This window comes from Pan troglodytes, chromosome 11 (assembly GCF_028858775.2).
Source record: "Pan troglodytes isolate AG18354 chromosome 11, NHGRI_mPanTro3-v2.0_pri, whole genome shotgun sequence".
Taxonomy (NCBI): domain Eukaryota; kingdom Metazoa; phylum Chordata; class Mammalia; order Primates; family Hominidae; genus Pan; species Pan troglodytes.
In genome coordinates, this window is record NC_072409.2 from 108,841,141 (window position 1) to 108,864,027 (window position 22,887).

At 39.3% G+C, this 22,887-nt stretch overlaps 1 protein-coding gene across 32 annotated transcripts in view; it reads right to left on the minus strand.

The window, feature by feature from the left end:
- The window catches only part of KDM4C (lysine demethylase 4C), a 404,595-nt gene that overhangs the window by 63,962 nt on the left and 317,746 nt on the right, over window positions 1-22,887 (minus strand). For 17 of the 32 annotated variants that reach the window (XR_010148778.1, XM_009456290.5, XM_063787995.1 and 14 more), the window contains 2 exons: window positions 7,875-8,060; window positions 6,245-6,343 (listed from right to left, as the gene is read on the minus strand). Coding sequence is in view for 26 of the 32 variants with exons in the window: in XM_009456290.5 (XP_009454565.3) it covers window positions 6,245-6,343; window positions 7,875-8,060 (285 nt within the window). In the remaining 6 variants the exon portion in view is untranslated. Of the gene's footprint in view, window positions 1-6,244; window positions 6,344-7,874; window positions 8,061-22,887 lie in introns of those variants that run through there. The other 15 variants (XR_010148777.1, XR_010148776.1, XR_010148774.1 and 12 more) reach the window with 1 other exon arrangement.

The window sequence follows — 22,887 nt, forward strand, 5'->3', positions numbered from 1 at the left end:
CCCAATCTACTTCACCAGCTTCACCTTCCCACTCACCACTCCATCCTGACTCCCCCGTAAACCTGACATGTCTTAGACCCAGTAACACTGAACTCTTCAGCCTTCCTCAGATATACCAGGCCTTTGAGGAAGTTTGTGCACACACTATTTCCTGTGCTTAGAACACCCTGGACTCTGAGTCAGATTGCCTGGCTTTGTATCCTGGCTCTTCCACTTACTACCTGTAAAATTTACAGGAAGTTATATAAACGTAAACTCACTCTGTTTCCGTTTCCTCATCTGTTAAAAAAAAATAAAAAGATAATAATAGTACAGGTTGCACATCTCTCATTCAAAATGCTTGGGAGCAGAATTATTTCAGAATTTTTCGAATTTCAGAGTGTCTGCATTATACTCACTGATTTAGTTTCCCAAATCTTAAATTGTGAATTCTGAAATGCTTAAATGAGCATTTCCTTTGTGTGTCATGTTGGTACTCAAAAAGTTTCAGATTTTGGAGCATTTTGGATTTGGATGCTCAACCTATACCTACCATGAATGGGACACTGAAGATTAAATAAGTTAATATCTGAAAAGCCTTTAGAACGCAGCTTATCACATCGTATTAAATAAATGTTTCCCACCACTGTCTCATCAAAAAAAAAAAAAGTTTGCTTGACACACTTGTGTGAATGAGGTCTGGTCAGCAAGAATGAAGTCGGATGGAGAAGTTTAAAGAAAAAAAGTTACGTTTACTTACAGGATGCTTCATGGTCCCTACATATATTGAACTGAACAGTTTTAAGGCATTCTAAAGTTCTCCATAACTAACTTTTGTGCTAAGCCATATTTCTGATGATCTGGCTAAATAAGTGCTGGGATAAGAAAGGGAAAGCAAGCAGTATAGTTGCCATATTAGTTATCAGTTTCTCTCCAATACTGCGAGTCTTAGAAAAGTGGCTGTATTTTCCTTGGTTTCAGGTCGGTTTAAAAATCTTGGGATGAAGTCAGTTTCTGAGATTTCTACCCCACTTTCATCCCTTCTTCAATAGGTTTAAGATATTTTCAAATGTGGGAAACTGTCTTCAAAGGAACTGTAAACTTTGCTCTTAAAGAAAGAGACCTGAAAAGCAGAGGCCCCCTGTGGAAGAGTACATGCATCGTAATCAGGCTGTGGATCCAAGCACACAGAGGACGAGAAGGTGGTAGGCCCAACCCATACCTCATTCCCACCCACTAAACCATACAAACCCAGGAAGAGTTAAGAGAATTTTAGAAAAACAGGTCCAAATCTTTAGGCATCACTTAGGAAAGAAGAAATTGCATTAATAAGCCCTCAAGTTAGAACAATATAAAAATAAATTTATTAAAGCCAGGAGAATTGGATATATCAACATGAACCCTGAACCATTTGAAAAAAAATGCTATTTATCTGCTCTGTCACTAAAGTGGCTCTAGTCCTAAATTAGCCAGCACTCAAATGAAACAAAACATGGTAATGTGCACCTTTCATGGCAAATTTGGTCTCTAGTAGAGCTCCCATAAAAAAGAACCAGGGCTCTTTGATGAATCACTGATTCCCAGTTTGGTACAATAGAAACCAAGATAACTTTGGCATTTCCCACTGCGAAAAAAACAAAGATAGTTTCAAAGATGTCTAGAAGTGTGGATTAGTCCATTCTCATGCTGCTATAAAGAACCGCCCGAGACTAGGTAATTTATAAAGGAAAGAGGTTTAATTGCCTCATAGTTCCACATGGCTGGGGAGGCCTCAGGCAGAAGGCACCTCCTCACAGGACAGCAGGAGAGAGAATGAGTGCTGAGTGAAGGGGAAAGCCCTTTATAAAGCCATCAGATCTTGGGAGACAAACTGCCACCATGATCCAATTACCTCTACCTGGACTGCCCTTGACACATGGGGGTTATAATTCAAGATGAGATTTTGGGTGGGGACACAGCCAAACCATTTAAAAGTGGTTTAAAATTAGAAATACAGCAGTCACCTAGAAGAGGCTCCAAAAGGCCCAAGGGGAGCAAGAACATCAAGAAGAAAATTTTGGTCAACGGGTACGCAATGGGCTCATGAAAAGCTACAAACTGTGATGATGTTTAAAAGAGTCAAGTAATGTAAAGTAAGCTGAACGAAGTCCTACCCACTGATATAAATTAGCTGAATGCTGCTTAATTACAAGAACACAATCATCTGACCACCCGTCTTACATCCAAGGGGCACAATATAGTGAAATGCGTACATGGTGAAATGTAATTCTGGCCTTCCAAATAAAAATCCTGTTGCAACGAACTGGATTGAAATGTATCAACCAGAATCAGGGGTGGGCTCTGGAGGAAACAGGCTTTCTAAAAATTCTAGAAAGTTGGAGAGAGATATTGTTCAGGTCCCCATCTGGGAACAGAACTACTTTTTTCTCCTAGTTGATTATACAGTACTGTTGACCTTGATTTTGGTTTAAGAACTAGGGCATCTTCATATTTATAAAAATTTTATTAAAATGAGAAGCATGGATAACCAGTTTTCCTGAATGAGACCCAAGTATAAAATCCTGTGGTACAGCAAAAATATATCTTCAGTTTCGGATCTGGCAACAGCCTACACACATACCACTGCATATGCCCATTAGGGAAACAGGACCCAGGGGGAAGTTTCGTTATGATAGGCTGCATTCACTTCTACCCTATTTACCAAATCCACTTCTGCTACAATTCTGCATCCTTGGCTAATTAAAAGAGAATGTTACAGTGGGAGTGAATGTTTTGGAGTCTCTCCCTGTCAATCCATAATCAACCTGAAATACTGCCTGCCCTTTTACAATTAGTAAATTCACATAAAAGTTACTGATTCTTATTTTTTTCATTAAGTATTTTCTCAATAACAGACACTAAAAGCATAATATGCTATACAATACAATACAGGATAAGAACTACTATTCTAGGGTATAGAATTTGGGAGCCTCAAACATCCATCTTTCCACATTGTTGAGGCCTAGAATGTTTCACTGTTGTTAGCAATGAGAGGTAGCCCACTCCATCATCACCCCAAGATTAGTTATATAGGCATAGGTTAACCCACAGAGCCCTTGCTTTGAGCCCTTCACCAGATTCTGCGTATTGTGGTGTCCTCTCCTGTCCTAAGCCCCTGCCTCATGAGGACAGGAAGGAGTTGCAATAAAACTGGCCTGGGAGCTGGCCTAAAGACCCAGAGGCTGGAAAAAGCATTCAGGCTGGGCGCAGTGGCTCATGCCTGTAATCCCAGCACTTTGGGAGACCAAGGCAGTTGGATCGCTCGAGTTCAAAAGTTCAAGACCAGCCTGGGCAACATGGTAAAACCCAGTCTCTATAAATAATACAAAAATTAGCAGGACATGGGGGCGCACACCGTAGTCCCAGCTACTTGGGAGGCAAAGGTGGGAGGATCACTTGAGCCCAGGAAGCAGAGGTTGCAGTGAGTCGAGATCATGCCACTGCGCTCCAGCCTGGGTAACAGAGTAAGACCCTGTCCCAAAAAAAAATAAAAAACAAAAAAGCATTCAGTAAGTGCTGAGCAAGGACTCAGTTGTATTACTGAGATGAGTGTTAGAAGACACATGGAAGAGGGCCAGATGGTGGAATAACAAGATCCTAGACAAGTTTCTAGAACGGGAGGTGCCAAAACAGAAGCCACCCTACCCACCCTGCTTTCCATTATGCACACAAAAAACACTGCTCTGAATAAGGTGCATATGTGAAATACCTCACACACACTTGACATAAAAGATGCTCAATAAATACAAGTTCTCGTTCTTCTCCACTAATCCCACTCCCTAGCATCGGATAATTATTTTAACAAATTTATACCAAGCTGCTCCTATGGATAGCCAAGTGCTTGTTGATAGAAATAAAAAGACAACAACAACAACAACAACAAATACTTTCTGTCCTTATGACCTAGCTACAATAATACTAAAGGAAAAATACACAAAATCACATAAATTAACCAATACAGTGTTTTCTCTATAAAAGTTCTTCCTCTCTTTTAAATAGGTATCTGTCTCTATGTTAACAGCCACGACTTCTAAGGTTTCTAAAGCTATGAATACAACTTAAATGTCACACTTTTCTAGAGGAAAGAATATTAAGAAAAAACACTATGTACCTCATATAAGATGTATAAAGAGTCCATGTTCATTGCAGTGAATTAACAAAGTGCAAGTGATTCTTGTGTTGCTACACTAAATATGCAGATTATTCTAACCTAATATGAAAGTTTACTAAGTAACTTGCCAGGAAAAAACATTGCATGCCATTTTCTCACCTCTGTTATTCAGGCATCCCTTCCACAGGGCATCTGTCTAGTTTGCTCAAGTGTGAGATGGCCCTGTGGTGCTATATTTTGCAGAAGTATATAGTGTATAGGTAGCTATTTGTTTGAAGAAAAAATACATTTCCAAGGCTTCCAGTTTCATAACTACTATTTATTGTGTTGTCTTTTCCTTACAAACATCTGTGCAACATTCAGATAACTGGGTTAGGAATATATCCAAGTGGAACCTTTGGAAATACAGCCAGAAACTAGGTTATAATGAATCATGGCACAGGGTGGTGAAGCGGACAGCATGACTACACACACCGACAGATGAGCACACGCTCATGTGCACACATGAAGGAGACCTTACATCTGAAACACAGCAGTGACATTCAACAAAGGTGTTCAACAAAAACGCTGGCAAACACATGCTAAAAATTTAGGTTGAAATAACAGGGATCAGCTGTGTACTTCCTGTGACACACTTTTTTCCATCTTTAGGAATTTCTACCCTATTTTTTTCAAGCACTGCCTATTCTAATTATAAACTCTGCTTACTGCTTGATGGAATAATGTATTAACAAATCAGATGAATTTTATACAATTATTCAAAATAATTTTACATCCAAAGTTCAACAAACAAGGAATAAGCTCATATATTTAAAATAATTAGCTGGGCACAGTGGATCACACCTATAATTCCGGCACTTTGGGAGGCTGAGGCTAAAGGATCTCTTGAGCTCAAGAGTTTGAGACCAGCCTGTACAACATAATGAGAACTATTTTAAAAATATATTAATTAAAAAATAATAATTTATGACACTAATGGAATAGTTGAATTTTCCTTAAAATGGTCCTTTTGGATGCTTTATAGCAAATAATTGGGAGAAATAAAAAAATAAGGGAATCAAAAACCCTAAAGTGAGTAAAAATGCAGACTCTATTGAAGCAACAGTAGGTTTATACTTCATTTCACCTAAATCATACAGGCATCCTCCATTATTCTGTAAAACAACTGGGCCAGGCTGCCAAGTTAGCCTGAACTTTATTTTACAGTTTTCACTGCTATGATTCGGCAATTGCCCATTACTTTCAAATAATCAATGCATGGTTGAGAACACAGACAAACTACAGTTTCTGCTCTAAGAAGCATATCTCTTAGCATTGATAGTTTACACAAAGAGAAATATTCGATTGAATCTGAACTTTTCTATGCTTGATAAGGAAAGAACATTTAAAGCAATAGGGGCAAATCACAATGTTCTTAACCAAAGTTGCCAGATTCTATAAATTCCTACTGGTTAGTTCCCAAACACTTTGGGGAGGAATCCGTACTTGGAGTCGAATGGAAGAAGAATGGATAAGTAACAGCTACTAGAAATATACTTGGGAAATACAGTGCTAACAGTGCTTCCCCCTAGAAAATGTAGCAAAGGCAATTTAAGAACACTAAAATTGTTCCCTCATCAGGAAAAGCTGCCTCACGTGATGTTGTAAATTATATGATGTTTTCCCCAGTCTTTACAAAGTATACCAAGCTGAAAGTGGATCTGTAGGAGACAGTAGTTTCTAAATCACCTCAAAGTCATCTATTTCCTTTTTCATCATCATTTAGGAAACACATTAGTAACCTAAACTTGACTGAACCACACATGAGAGTTAAGAGGAATGAGGTCCTGATTAAACACCTGGATCTCTTTAATAGCAACTTCAATATAGTCATCAGTAACCACAGGGCTTTGGAATATTAAAACGGTAATGTATGATCCCAAGCAAAGCTTCAGATGAACACCTCTAGCACCATTTGAGGTTTGGGGTTTGGAATTCACCAAATAATAGAGTATGAGCTAAAAAGGCATTTACATTCCAGCACCTGCCACTCATTATCTGCATCTATTTGGGCAAGGAATTAAACCTCTCCGAACTTAGGTTTCTTATCCTCGAAACAGGAAAAACACTACTCACGTGGCCCAGTTCACATAAGATTGTAGCACCAGCAGCAGCAGCAGAAGTAGTAGTAGCAATACAACTTTCATTTTTTGAGTGCTTACTCTGTGCTGTGAACTGAAAACAACATGGTGAGGTGGGATACCATGTTTTATAGATGAGGAAGCTGAGGCTCAGAAACAAGAACTTGCACAGGGTTGCACAATCTGTTACTGGCAGAATCTAAGTGTGAACACCAACTCCTCTGACTTCAGAGGTCATGACCTTGTTCACATCTCAAAATGCATTCATATACATCCTCTAATGAGGTAATCCTATTGACTGCACACTGTTAAGGGCAAGGCACCACAGTCATGTAAGGTGTTATTACTATGTATATTTAAAAGTTGCTAAAATGTATTTTCTACTGGATACATAATACTATTCTTAGCAAAAGGACATCAACTCAAGAAACTATGGAAAAGGCATGAATGAATATGCAACTTGGAACCTGAAACAATGAAAAAATAAGACAAATAAAATAGATGTGACAGTTGGTGACATCATTTTGTACATTTAAGCATTCACTCACATCTGCACAGATCCCCAGCCCACAAACATCAAATATCTCTCAAGATGTCAATGGAAATTGCTGAAAGCATTACAAAGAGCTGGGAGATTTGCTGTGTGTGACTCCACAAGCCAATGCTGACGACTTGGCAGGCTGCTCACAAGAGGTTATTAGGGACATAGCACAAGCATGTTAGGCTGCTAATAGCCTGTGGCCAAGTCTCTCAGGGAAAACAAAGTGCGGCAAGTTAGCAGAGCTGAGCATCTAGACAATGCGTTAGCCTCCTATTTGGTAGCCAAAAACAATCACGGTGAACTGGAAAGCTAACAAAGACATATCAACTATCTCTACACTGTCATAATATTTCTAAGCATTTAAAACACAGGAAAGATTTCATTTGACAAGGACAGGTCAACGGAAATATGGCTAAATTCATATTATTTGGTTGCAAACACTTTTCCCAGAAGTAAGCTCAAAAAAATTGTTCTCTATATTTCTCCTCTACTTTTCTATTTTTTTCTATGAGATTATCCTCACTCCTTCCAGGGCCCCAGGCTGTCCCTCACATATGCCATTTTAGGCAGCAAAGTCCCAAAAGCTCCTGGCCATCCTACCTCTTCCTTTACTGTGCTGCTGCTCTTTGTTTCTTCTAAAAGAGATAAAATAACAGCCTAAGACCACAGTGTACAGTTTCATAGACTGTTCACTACATAATCTCAGGTGGTGATCCCCTCGCAGAAATGGTTTCACTCTCATCCTGGATATGTGCAGTGCACAATGTGTACAACCAAGCTCAGCAGCCCTGTGTACAGATCCAACACCAGAACAGGCATGAAGAGTTTTCTGCATTCATCTGTTCATTCACTCATTCAACTCAGACAGATTTATTGTGCCTAGCATGCACCAGACACTTGACAGGTCCTAGGCAAATACCAGTAAATAATAGTGCGCAATCCCTGCCCTCAAGGAACTCACGGTCTAGACATGTCAACAATGAGTAATATTACAGAATAAAGCACATTATGTCTGGGAGGTAGTCTAAAACAGGAGAAAATCCAGACACGGTCTTAGCACTGAGGAAGGGAGGGCACATCTTACCACATTGGGGTTGACCTTATGTCGAAAGCATGTAATGTTCACCACATAAGGCCAATCATCAGGCTCCATCAGTACCCCAGCAGCATGGGCACACGTGACATGGAAGGAGGCCGGGCAGCGACCGTAGGAACACTGGATGCAGGCTCCAGAGACCCTCTTAACCCGGTGTCTGCAGAAGATGCATTTCTGGAAGGTTAAAACAGAGAAGAACATCAATTCACATTCTGTAACCCAGTCAGTTCCCACAATTTACAGAACAATAGCTACTAGAGAAGAAAAAAAAAACAAAACTGATTACATCAACAAGTCCTGACCCCTCCAGGGGCCCTAGTGGTGACAGCATCTGTGGCAATGTAATCTACTTTCTTTAAAGGAAACACACTGCTACGGTCACAGACTGCCAGACATATGTTTAACTATTTCTTGTAGCAAGGAAAGCCAAACACTTTCGCACATACTCCTGCAGGCACAGAGCTCGGGAAAAGACCCCAGAGGTGCTCCTATAAATAATCCATGAATGTTGAAGCTACTTCTGTTTTACCCTCCTATATTGACAGGTCTTTCTGTGCATCAAGAAGTAGAATATGGGTTTGGAGGACAGGTCATTCTTTCCTAAATTAGATGTGGTCTTCAAAAACACCCAAACAGCATAGGGGCAAGTTAAGTTTTCCAAAGACAAGGAAATGTAAAGTGTTAAATGGTCCAATGTGGAAACTAGCGTTTAATAATCCAAATCTGAACCCTTCATGACTGACAAAAAAAATATGCCTCCCAAAGTGAGAAAATTGAAAATCACCCCAAAGGGCATAATTTGGTTGAATATCTATAGCTGATGATGCCTGGGGAAGAGAAGATGAAAATAAAAACAGCAATAATGATTACCACAATTCGAAAAGTAAATGGCATACAATTAGCTCTAAACATTATCAGTACATTTGTTATGAGAGATAGAGAAAAACAACTTCACTAAATGTAAGTTGTGAACTAATACTTGAGGGTTAGGAAAAAATGGTTGTGGAAAAACATAGGGTTAGGTCTGGAAAGCAGAAGAAACAATGATCAAAAGCTCAAATTTTCATTCTGAAGAGTAAAAAGGATCTGAAATCTGATCAAATGTTGGTGCTCTTCTTTTATAGGTAGATTTTCTTTTCTGGGACAATAAAGGTACCTAAACTCAAGCCCTTTTGAAGACTAATATTTTATCAGAGACTTGCAAGAATCAATGTGCATTTAACTTCTAACTCTTCGTGTCCTCACATCTGATCGGTGACTTCATCTTTTAGATTCTGTCCCTCAGTCTTACTCTGATCTCTGCCTACCATCTATACCAACTGCCACTGCCTCCGCCCACGGTGTCTTGCCCAGCATCATAATGGATTCCCAATGTGTATCTCCATCCTTTATTTCATTCTATCTCCATTTGTCTTCCCCAAAGCTGCCAGAGTGATTCTTTACAACATGAATCTCATGTCACCACCACCGTACTTAATATCCTTCATATAATTAAAGGTTTCTCTTTATCTCCAAGTCACTCCAAAAAAAAAAAAGGGAAAACCATGAGGTGCAAGAGCCAAGTTTGTAAAAGGCCCTTCATGGTCTAAGTGTTACTTCTCACTAGTCCCCATAAGGACCCTATACATTAAGTACTTATGTGATTTCCTTATACATCTAGATTCAATGTACAATTAAGCATTTTTAAGTGGAGGTTGAGGATGTGGCTTAACTGATTAAAAAATCACACACACACATATACACACACAAATACACAGAACCATAAAACTAAAAAGACATCACAATCTGCCTAAGAGCATTATTTAATATTCTGTCTTGGTATCTCTTTGACAATCCATGCTATCAGTTTCATTACATTTTTTGTAATTTTTAGTATTTTGGTATCTTTTTGTCAGTTCCAATTATTTGAAATGTGATGGCAGATACAAAAGCAAAAACTCCTATCAGGAGCCCCGGGCATTTTCAATCTTTCAAGAATCTAATTATACAACATAGAGGTCAGTGTTTGAATAAGTTAAGATATTGACAGGTATATGAAAGGTGAAATTATGTCTTATTTTCTTAAGATCTTTTAAGAGTAGGACAGTGTTGTGACTTAGCTAATTAAAGCATTGGTATCTCCCAACCTCCATCACCATTAACTTCATTAAACTGAGACTCACTAAAAAGGCGTAAGAAGATAGAATACACTCAAGCCCAGAGAGGATTCAATCTTTGGAACCTAAGGAGGGACTTGCCCTGTTCCAGGAGGACCAGAAGTGGTGACTTCTAAGGACAGAATCACAGTTTCCTTAGGAAGTAAACCTAACAGTAAACTATTATAACTCAATGCTTTGCAAGATGTTTATTCAGAGTTGAGAACACTTAAACATCACACAGGTTCTTGCAGAGACAGAGAACCCCATAAAACCTATGAGGGGAGCCATTGCGAATGCATCCTGTAAGACAGTTAACACAGTATTTCAGACCCCCATTTTCATTTGCTTGTTGCTAAAATGGTTTTTTTTCCACCCTGGCAGAAAAATCTCTGGAATTTGATGCCTAAAGATACCTGGGCTACAGAATGGAATCTAGTAGGTTAAAGACATCTATGTGCACTTAAGAATGTTACAACGAAATACATGCTATGAAAGAAGTGAACGAAATGCTACCTGGCACTAGAATAACATGAATAGGCATGGTACAATTAATGAATCATGCCTGGGGACAACAGAGGGAAGAAAGCTTTAAGAAAAGTAAAGACGAACTGGATCAAGATCAATCCCTGCTACCATCTATCCAGGCCCAACCCCTACGTAACTATGTAGGAAACAGGATGAAGCCAAAACAGCAATGACAAACAAGAGACAGTGCCATCAGAGGACCAGAACATGTATGGAATTCCTAGACCATGGGAAACAGGTGGAACTAAACCAACAGAGAAACCAAAGTAGATAAGAACTAATGCAAAATAAGTGTTTGGCAAAGAATATCCTTTAGGCAAAGGATACCAAAGGAGTAAGAATAATTCTCAGCCCCAAAGCCTCAGAGCCACCCCAAACCAAGTATCCACAATAAAAAAAAGAAAAGAAAAGAAAAGAAAAAAGAAAGAAAAAAAGGAAGAATCCATAATTAAAAGCAGCAGAAACCCTGGGTCAACATGAGGTAATTATTTTAAAAACAGTGCCACTCAGAATGTTTTTAACATGATGTTTCTAAAGATCTTTAGGCTGAGAGTGGTGGCTCACGCCTATAATCCCAGTACTTTGGGAGGCTGAGGCAGGTGGATCACCTGAGGTCAGGAGTTCAAGACCAGCCTGGCCAACACGGCAAAACCCCGTCTCTACAAAAAATACAAAAATTAGCCGGGAGTTGTGGTGAGCACCTGTAATCCCAGCTACTGGGGCGGCTGAGGCAGGAGAGTCGCTTGAACCCAGGAGGCAGAGGTTGCAGTAAGCCAAAATCACGGCATTGCACTCCAGCCTGGGTAACAGAGTGAGACTCTGTCTCAAAAAAAGGAAAAAAAAATCTTTATGCATACTGAGATTTGATAAACACTACTGTAGGTTAGGTAGGCTAGTTAATGTTTTCTGTATCCCTAACCTACTGAGACACTGACAATTCTTTGTAAATTTTATATTAGAGACAGGGTTTTGCCATACTGCCTAGGCTGGATTTCAAAATCCTGAGCTCAAGCAATTTGCCTGCTTTGGCCTTCCAAAGTGTTGGGATTACAGGCATGAGCCATCACGCCACAACCGGCCTTGATTTTGCCTTCAGAATAAAGCCATGAGAATTACTAGAAAATTAAAGTAAATAATATGCCAGGGCAGAGCTCCTGTCTCATCTGAGAGTCAAGGCTAGAGAGGGAAGTAGAAAAAACCTTGAATCAACCCCCAAACTCCTCAAGATAAATGGAGTTTCTGTATAAAAATATATATTAAAAAATAAAAATTAAAAAATAAAATTAAATTAAAAAATAAAATTGAAAAAGCTGAAAATTGAAAAGTGTATGTTCTGCAGGGAGGGGAATGAAAGAAGGTTAGAGAGCACTGGACCCCAGGGAGCTGATCACCCAGCCAAAAGCTGTTAGTGGGTATCTCTGACAGGACAGTTCTGGCAAGGCTGATGACAAGAACAGAAGTGGCTCTCTTCCGCCCCAGGATTCCAGCACATCTTGGTGGGGCCACTGAATTTGCATTTCTAACAAGTTCCCAGTGATACTGATGCTGTTGATCCACAGCTCACACTTTGAGAACCAAGAGGCTACAGGGTTAAAAAGTGAAAAGGTGTCACTCATGCCGACAGCTTCTAGTACAAGGGAGTTAAGGAAGTGCAATGATTTTTTTTCACCTATTCTTCAGTGTCAAGGGCTGAGAGAATCCTCAGGCAGGTGTGATTTATAGAGCACTGTACTTTCTTGGCGGACTGGATTTCCATACTTATTCCAGTGGCATAGGCCATTAAGGCTACTAATGGATTGAGGAAGTAATGAAGTATCTGGCAATGAGGCTTTGTATATCATTAGATTTCCTTGAGCATCCAGCTTGGCAAAGGGCATCAAGAAATGATGAACTGCGAAGGAGCTGGACGTTCAAAGCACATCTCCTTCCCCCTTTTTCCTGTTAATATGATTTCTGATTTTTTATTGTTTTGTTTTGCTAGTTTTATGATTCTTTTTTCTTACACAAACAGGCAGGTAATTCCAAAACAGGTGTGAATGCTTTTTAATTGTTGTTTCCTGATTAAGTCACAGGCTAATGATAATGATACATTAGCTAATTTATTTCTCCTTTTGCCCCCTAAGGACACTTTTTCTAAGCACCACACAGCAAGTTAACACTCCCAGCTCAAACAGGGAACAATGTTTGGCTCAACGGACATCACTATTGCTGCAGGCAAGTCAGGATTGAGGCTAAAACCTTCAGTTTGCTCCAAGTCCTTAAATACAGGGTTCGTAATAGAATCCTTTGATTTTTAACCCTACCTGTAAGATTTATGTTCCGCTCATTATTATTCATTAAGTCAATCACTCATGTGTCAATACTGGCTAGCACTGGGGGAAGTCTGAGTTCTACAATAAAGAGGATAGTCTAGCCACAATAAAATGCAGAATGGAACAACTGCCATTTGAGAGTGAGATTCAGAAGGAGAAGAGAGAGTAGATTAATAAAGAGAAATCAATTTATCTAGTCAGCTAAAGAGTGGCTGGGGAGGGAAGGAAATGGACGACACTGAAAAGCAAAGTCCCCAGTGCACTGACACCACAGGGTTTGGGCTGTTTTGTGAGAGGCAGCAATTAATATGCAGCCTCACCCACACATGAGTGATACGATAAAACAAATCCTGTTTACTTGGGCAACTGGTCATAACATGATAAGTCCTCTGTCTCTCTTTCCCAAAAGTTATTTCTTATGCACTCCAAGTTCAGAGCATTAAAATAAATGGCTCATAATGCCAAGTGTGTTGAATTAAATCCTTATCATAAATAAGGTATCAGAAGCCATTTATCTCATGGCTTTTTGTTTGGTGAGATTCACCCTGCAAAAGGTGAGAAAGCTAAGAAAAGTCAAGTAGCAGGGAAAGGCCAGTGGGATGAGCTCAGCTAGGTCAAGAGACAGAGCTAAAAAAAATGGACAGAGGTGGCCAGGGATCAGATATAAGGTTACATGTGTTCAAAATAAGGCTAATGAGTCACTGTTGGCACTGATAAAATGTTAAATAAAAATCACAAAAGAATTCTAGAACTGGAAAGGCCAAGGCATTTCAGACACAAACAGACAAATTAACAAATGATTTGTGAAAAGTACTACAGCAACAGCACAGTCATACTTTGTTTTATTTTGGATCAACAGATACATTACAAGGAAGATCAAGTAAGAATCCTTTCGGAAGCACCTTTTAAGCCAAGTAGCAGAACACTGACTGAACACATAAACAGCCATTAACCATATGAATGTTCCCTTAATGCGTATAATGTATTAATTCATTCTTTCAGCCATTTCAATACTTACTAAATCTCTTCTGTGTAAGATCATTTTGCAAAATGCAAAGGCAGATGAAAAAATGAAAAAGATATACAATCCTTGTATTTAAGGAACTTAATTTGGTATAAAAAACAGCTATAACAAAAGCTTTACAGCCATAATCACAATAGGAAAGATAAAGCACTGCTAGATTTAAGAGACGATTGGACTGGAAGGGCAAGGTGAGGCAGCATGTGAGCCTCACCTGGTTACCTACCTCCACCCAGCCCTCAAACCATTCTACTGAGCAGATCTAGAAGAGGGGCAGGAGAGGATGAACTTCATGACAGCTACCTGCGGGGCACCAAATACAGGACAAGGGAGCAGGTATGACTCTACTTTGATGACTCAGGTCATGGAGGAGCCCATGATGTGGCAGGAGAGTGTAGGCAGCTCACCTCTGCACCACTCTGAACTGAAGGCCAAGAGTTACCAAGACCAGACACAGCTGGATGAGTTCCATCCTGATGGCCGTCCCAAGAATGCACAATAAAGCAAAAACAGGGTTTCTCTCAAAGTTTTCTGTAATTAATTTCTCAGAGTTTAGATGTGCAGTGCGTCAGCACCAGGTCAGACTCTGCACTGGAGGCTTATTGGCAGACATGCCGCACGCTGGCTGAGCCTGCAGCCGCAGGGACCCAGGGCCTGCCTCATGGCTCAGAGAAGCTACCCAGCAGGGTTTTAAAGGAATAAGAAAGCCACTAAGAAGAAGTAGACTGTGAGCTTATCCTGAAGGACTAGCAGGCTTCAGCCACTGCATGTGGGAGTGGGATGAAGGAGGAAAAACATTCTAGATGGAAGTAATAAAGCTCAGAGGTGAAAAAACATGAGCAAAATGGAGTCAGGAAGTAGGAGCACAGCCAAGGGATGGCAGGCTGAAAAGGTGGGATCCTGAAAGGCCTTGGACTATACTCTGGCACAAACTTCACTTGCCCAGGTGAGAGACTCATGATCGCTTAGTAGTAGCAGCCAATTTTTAGGTGGAAATTAGGACTACCATTTTATTACAATTCTCTGAGGGGCTCTGGGTTAAACCTCAGGCAATCAAGCAATTCTACAGACCAGACCACCCAGAAAATCAGCATGATCTTTAGCTGGAAATGCCTGTTGGTCAGGCACGTCTCTTTGTCCATCTTTTGCTCCTTTAGAGTTGGACGAATTCTAAGCTGCCTTTTTATTAAAGGCACCTGTCACAGTATACGAGCTAAGTGTCTGGGGAGTACCTTGACCAACTGCCATACTCCTCTAGTCTCCCAGGTAGGGAATATGTAGTATTTCATAGTTGTCTGTCTGACTTCACAGTCTGACCTGGTTGGGAATTCTAGCTTGGCACAGGAATAAGGGCAAGTCACTGAAACTGCAAAACTAACATGGCCCAAACAGATAGAAGTGAACGGGTGAGAAGGCTGTGGGTGAAACAAGCCAGCCTCTGGATGCTTCCTGCCCTTTTTTCCTAGACCCCTCTTAGCAGAAAATAGTGCTTCCCCTCTGCACTTAACTACCTGTGCTGTGCAGAAAACGCACACATAAAAGCAGCATTTACAAAGAAATTAAATATTAAAGGCAACATTACAATCTCATGTTGAAAGAGGCACTTCGCTGATAGCACACAGCACCATTTGCTGATGAATCACAAAATAAGCAATTGTTATGTATGTTGAAAAAAAATCAATCACTTACCATTTTTATTTCTCTCATAGCCTGTTTGGGTTCCATCCTTTATTTCAAATTTAAAGAGCAAAAGGGGCACACAATTATAGCATACAGAGAGCTTTATTGTGAATACTTATTAAGTGCCACCAAACATCTTTCAGCTGATGGGTGGGGAAAGAAAGCCTCCTAAACCACAAAATAGGTGTTTTCTAAGTACTTCTGTATTTGCATTTTTATTTCTTTTTATGTTCCTATTAAAGAGCACCTATTTCCTAAAGGAAATTCCATTATTTGAAATTACTGTTTACCCAAATCCTTACTCTCACTGGATAAAGCATTTATTAGTTGAACTCAGAATTACTGAATTATTTGGTTAACAAAAGTCACTGTCCCTTCTGATACAACTGTACCCTGCTAGAGTCACTGATGTGTATGCTCTCCACCCTATAAAAATCTACCCAGATTCGTTTAATTACTTATCACTTAGAAGAACTCCTTAACTCTATTCAACTTACCCAGTTTTAGATCTCTCTGAATTAATGTTGGAAACTATAATATTTTAATGATTGAATTCACATTAGTTAAATTAAAGGACACATAATTTTCCCATATGGCACAATTTAGGAAGGCTGGCTTACAAGCTCTCTACTGCTCCAAGAACAAGAAAAAAAAAAAGATCTTTGTTTATTATAAATATCAGGTATGATTTGCTATTGGCATTACGGAAGCAAGGACTAGTACACATTTTCTATTCATTTTTGGCCTTGGGCCTGAAGGCCTAAAGGTATCTGAGAAAAAAAACAACAGGATAAATCAAAAATAAGAACTAATTATCCTTAGCAAGATTTGTTCTTGGGCAGTACAAATACCCAACAGCATGAAAGGCTGCAGCTGTGGTTTGCTGACGTTTTTTCAGAGAGTAGTGTATAGTTCCTCAAATCTCTGTTTCATGTATGTTTATTGAAACACTTTCATTTATGAGGACCGGGGTGGAACAGTAAAGGTATCTCTGATTCACGGATGTGGAATGAAGAAATTGTGTCCCACAAGTGAGTTTCAAGCACCTCTATCCTGTCCAACTTCCCCCAGGCATTTTTTAACAGTTCAGATGAACCTTTGTAGATATTCCTGCTATATATACTTACCTTGGTTAGAGTGGTTGGGAAACGGAACAATAAAAAGATCTCATCATTTTTCTTTGATAACTACACAAGCTGCTACGCTGGGGTATTCTTCCTTTTCTGAACACCAGAAGCTATCCCAAGGCCCCTGAGTGCATCTGACCCTTATTAGAAACTGTCACCCATGAATTGTTCTGTCTGTGACCTGCCACAACCTCTTTGCCTCTTGTCTTTCAATTATGCTAGCAGCAGCCCACATTGAGGAAATTTATGATTGAGTTGAAATACCCACACACTGTGTCTCCAAATAAAACTGAGGAAGCAGTGATGAAAAGCTATAAAGTCTATCAATGCAGTGCAGACATGTCCCGGGTGACCTTTCAGAGGAAGCATCTTTTCAGGGGAGAAAACTGCGGCTGTGAGAAGAGTTAACTCAGTATAGGGTTCTCCACATGGACACAGGCTGTCCAGTCCAGAGCCCATCCCTTCTCCTGTAGCCCCCAACCACCACCTTCCTCTACGTTAAGTATCTGAGATGGTTGCTACAAGAGAAAAATCATGCAGCAGTGAGTTTGTAGATTTGTCTTCTAGATGAGATAAATTTGGGGTTTCCAATCTCATGTGGCCCTTAAGGTCACTTAGAAATTCCTTTTACCCTTCCTGTGTCCATGTGTTCTCATTGTTGTGCACATGTACCCTAAAACTTAAAGTATAATAATAATAAAATAAAATTTAAAAAAAGAAATTCCTTTTACCTTTCCCAACTTAAGGAATGGACAAAAGGTAGTAAAACAGGCACTGTTAAAGCCTGAATCCTAACCCTGCCACCATGTGGCTTTGCACTGTATTACTCATCAGGATACTGCTTCCGGATTATTCAGGCCGACTTCCTTTGAGGACAAGTAAATGGTCAATATTTCTGCAGTGATCTATTTGTGATTAGAACAATGGGTCACTTCTCCAAGCTTAGTTGCTTCACTGGATAGGTAAAGATGGTAACAGCACCTATTCCTCATGAAGCTGCCTTTAAAAAAATAGCATACATAAGAGGTTTAGCACGGTACCTGATACACAGTAAAAGGTAAATAATGCTACCCTTATCCTTCAATAGATCTGTTTTAAAACATTACCTCTCTTCAACCAGAACCAAAGTCCTCACATTCTAAAGACAGTCATGCCTCTTCCTTCACCTAGATAATACCAGTCACGGGGCATGAAATTCCTCAACTTCCCTCCCCTCTACCTTTAGATCCACAGACAGTTTCAAAATATTTATGCTTATAATTACTTAGACATTATACAACTAAGTACTTAATGCATTAATAGATTGCTATAGTACAAACTGATTTTTATAATATTTTAATAACTGTACTTTAACATAATTGTTTCCTCTGTAATCCTGTATATTTTAAAGAATAAAAAGTATTTTTCTGACAAGAGGTCCATACGCTTTACCAAAAACTGCCAAAGGAGTCCAGGACACACACACAAAAAAACCCAGATGAAGAACAATGAAAAATGCGGACCATCCAATGCCAAGTGAGAAGCCTGGATTATAAGTTACATGAATACAGTAACAATAACCACGCACACATGTGAACAGAGATAAAATGAATAAGCAAAAATGAAGAACATCATGGTGTAATTAGGGGAGGCTTGAGTTTTCCGTTTTCTTTTTTCGTGTTGTTATCTTATTATTTTTATAATAATAATGAAAAAAGATGGAGCATAAACCCTGATTATCTTTAGAGCTATTTTATTCATCATATTGTTTCAGACTCAGAACTGGCAGATTCACTCTCACAATGAATCAACAACACCATGCTCTACCCTTCATTCTCCTGTGTTTCCTGTTAGCCATTAACAGGTCCTCAAAAGAGGGGTGGCCACAACAGAGGAGTAAGGTAAATTCGAACATGCACATTTTCTTCATGGAAGTAACACCACCCCATCTACATTACCTACAATGTTTTTTTTCTGTCATGAAAAATTGGATGACTGACTCCAAACAGATATTGGACAAGCCCAGCAATTAACTCTTTAGCCAAAGAGTGAGAACATTAACTTTTAAAAGTTCATTTCAATTAAAAGTAAATATTTTGTGGATGCTAGGCCACACTTTACCTATTCTTGGCATGGCTTTTATAATGCACTTTCCATTCTCCCTCTATTTCTTAACGGAATCTTCTCAATATTTAAAAGTTCCATTTCTGTGAGATCTCTTCAAACAGAACAGTCAGTTACTCAAGCAGATGTGTGCAAGAACACGATCATACTCTAAAAGACGCGTACCGCTTATGTTCTGGCTCACTGGCAATCATAAAACTAAAGTGTGGTCTTCTATCATCTCCAGGACTTTTGTGAAAGATGAAGATTACCCAGTCCATCCTGGAATTCCTACACCTCCATTTCTCTATGGGTGCCTATGTATCAATAAGAAGCCCACAGAAGAAGTGCCCAGCAAGCTTCACGGCGGTAAAAGACAAAGTGCTTCTAAGTGTAGGTACATACATATTTTACTGCTTCAATTGTGAGGCCAAAGTGGTAGTTTTCAATGATAAATTATGAAGAGAAACATCTTTCTCTGGAATCCTATCCAAACAGCCCTGGTCAGATTAATGCAAAATGAGGACAGAGAAAGAAGAGTTCAAGGCCTCTAGTTTTTTGTAATAAAGGTAACACTTGCGGTTCATGATACTGCCATCAAAGCAGATTTTCAGGCTAACTCAATACCCTTACCCCCACCTGGCAGAGTAAAGGAGAGTGCATAGGAGTCCCAGCTCTCCCACTAAGATGCAGGTTACCATGTCCCTCTGAGCCTCAGGTTCCACAGCTGTACTTCAGAGGATTACGGTGGTGATTAACGGAATAATGGATACAGAAGTGCTCTCTAAACAAAAAGAGGCATCACAAACACGGTCATTCCTACCATTTTCTTTCGAAGATGAAGAAGAAGAAGAAAAAAGAAACAGCAGAATGTAATAATACACCAGTTCTTTTCAGTTTGCCAACACAAAAGGCCAAAGAGCTTGGGTATAAGATTCACAACACAATGTAATATAATACATCAGTTCTTCTGAGTTTGCCAATGCAAAAGGCCAAAGAGCTTGGGTATAAGATCCACATGGGACAAAAAAATCAGATCACCCCAGTTATCAGGGGTATATATGAAAAAGGGACAAAAAGTAAGTGACGTTAAACAAATAACACTTCAGGAAACAGCGCAGAGAAGCATGTGCTGAGCCCAGGATCTGAGACCTGTGTCAGGACAAGCATCACCAACTCTTCTTCCTTCTTCTCGATCTAATCTCTACCAGGTTCCCTGGTCAGGCCTGCCTCAGCACCATGTGACTTTTCCTGCCCATGTCTTCCCAGTCGCAGGCTGATGTGTTCATTCTTCAACCCTTCCTTCCCATTTTCATGGCAAGTGTGACGGCCAAGGCTTAACTCAATATTCTCAGTCTATGTTTCTCAGATTTATTTTTATGGAGAGAAAAAAAATCCTTGTCAGATTCAGGGTTTTCAGCCAGGGCTTTGAAGTATTTTGTTTTTGTAGCCATGTTTAGTAAATTATTTTTTTATAAATACATTCACTAAAATCACACATCTGTCTAACTCTCAACAAAAGATAAGAAACTAGACATCTGTGCCCAAATATATTTCTTAAAGTATAGGGGATGTGTATTTCTGCCTTTTCCTAGAGGGAAAAACTCTTTCTTTAAATGATTTTAAGTATAAAGTGTTTCAGTGAAAAAAAATTCTATAGTAGTGGAGTGGAAAAATTATTGTACTCTATTACTAGACTTGTGTGAAGTCTGCCGAAATCTTTTTTTTTTTCTTTTATTGCCTATGTTTATCCAGTTTGCCAAAATCTTCCACAGTTTTTACCTCTCTCCCAAGTGAATTCAGACCTCCACTCTAGACTTGTACTGGGTTAAAGCCAATCTCATGACAGTGACAAAAGAAAGTTTCCACTGAAAACCATCTGAGAGCCTCGAAAGAAAGAGTCACCTGGTCAGGTTCATTTGAAATATTCATGAACTCAACAGAAGATCAGATTAAAAATAGAGCCCCCAAGCAATGGAGGTTTTGGGGGGGTTTCCTCAAATTTTAGGCTTTATAATGGTGTTTTCACAACATGGCCCACCTGCCCATAAAATGCTTCCATGCTCCACTAGTATTAATAGTTTCACTTGTAAACACATAATGGACATGAATAGGATGTTCAATTCCTTCTTCCCCTTGCAAGAAAAGTACAGTTCTCAGTAGTCACATATGAGAAATCATAACAATGGATTGATATTCTGGTGTGTACCTATTTTTGAAAGTGACAGCTGGACACACTGGACATATCACAGGAAACATATATTCTTACAACGTGAGTCAAAGATAAACATGCCTAGAAAACTATACCTGCTGAGGGAAGGAGGAGACACCACACATCTAACAGACATGTAGAAATAGTGTTACGGTTTTGACTATTCTGCAATTCTGAACCTTCTACGGGGAGGTCATTTATAAACACAAGCAGTCCATTCCAAAGTCATTCCTTCATTTGACCACACCAGGCACTAATGCAAAGGAAGCTTAAGCCTTCTGAAAACATTTTAAACCTGACCAAATTAAAAGTAGCACCAGAGGAATTATTTTTTTTTTAGCAAGAACCCACAAGCAATTTACTTGACTAGAGGAAAAAGTGCAAAGAAATCCTTTATCACAAAATAGCTTCTTGAATCTTTCTACCAATAAACCTCCCATCCCTCCAAGAATGCCTCTCCTCCCTGCTGATAACAAGCTGTGGAGATAAATATTTTATTTTTTTCTACAAAACCCCAAATGATGTTTTCAAATAAAATAAAAATAAATCTACTACAAGCTACTGTCAAAAATGGTCCTAGAAGAGGTAAATGTCATTTTAAAGGCTGTGTGTTAAAATATTTAGGAGAAAGAATCTGCTTGTCAAGTTCCAACAGGAAGCTCTGAAGAGGTTATAAGTGCATCTATCAAATTTTCATCTACCTTAAGGCTGACCTACTGGGGAAACCACAGAAAGCCTAGCTCTGTGTAATGAGGGAGCTGGAAGGGCTGGGGGTTTCAAGCATTGGACAGCAACAAGGTCACAATCAAGTACAAAGAGGAGGCTTGGGGGATTCTGCAGTGATTCCCCAGGGAAGATGCACTGGCATGGGCAGGCAGGCAGCTGCATTCTGCTTTAAGCCACAGTTCAAGCTTAGGAATGGAACCCAGCTGACGGCCATTCAAAATCCCTCATGAGAACTCTGACCTCTCATGCCAGATCTAGCAAAGCAGCACCCACCAAATCTGAGCAAAGGAAAGGCCGAGCCAGCAAAATATGGCAAGGTTTTGTTTTTCTGGGTTTTTTTTAAGTCTAATTTAAAGTGCTTCCATATCCCCACCCTTTGGGAATTACATGCAGTGACTTTTATTAAGCAAGGAAAATTTGGTTTTAAGGAGTTTATGGGAACATTTAACTTGGACTGGAAAGGTTATTTGCTTGGTATTAGGCTAAAAGCCAAAATCCACTTTTAACCAGAGATGATTTTCATATTATACCTCACAAGAGTATTGTGTCATGTGAGCAGGCTGCAGCGATAAGCAGTGAAGTGAAGTGATGACTTCCCCCAAAGACTCATTAAAATGTATTATAAGTAGAAAAATTCAGAAAATCCAAAAGGAACCAGTCTAATAGTAAAAATGCTTTCCAACTTATTATTTCCTTTGCTCTGCTTCCCTACAAATACCACTAAGTCAATACTGTGAAGAACTCGATCCTGCTGCAAAAGATGAAAATGCCTCAAAGTTGTGTGCCACTATGGTGCTCTGTATATAATTTTTCCCTTAAATGTGCTATGGAGGAACATATGATGACTTCAAGTGACTGCAAAAAAATAAAATAAAATACACCTGTGAGGATTCTACAATTTGATTTTTTTACATTATTCAACCCACAAAATACATTAAAACATGGTAAATTAGAAACATTTACCTAGAAAAAAATGACACTTTCCAATTTTGATTTTTATAATTCCAAATTTTAGCAGCTCTAATATTTTTCTCTTTCCTTCCTGTTTTGTTTTTTAACTCATCTCAATTTTTTTTCTCATCAATTCTTGAAAATTTTCCCCCACCACTTCAATTTTTAAAAAGTAATGATTTCATTTAAGTCAGGCAAATGTGCTTTAAGAAAGCTGGACAAAATAT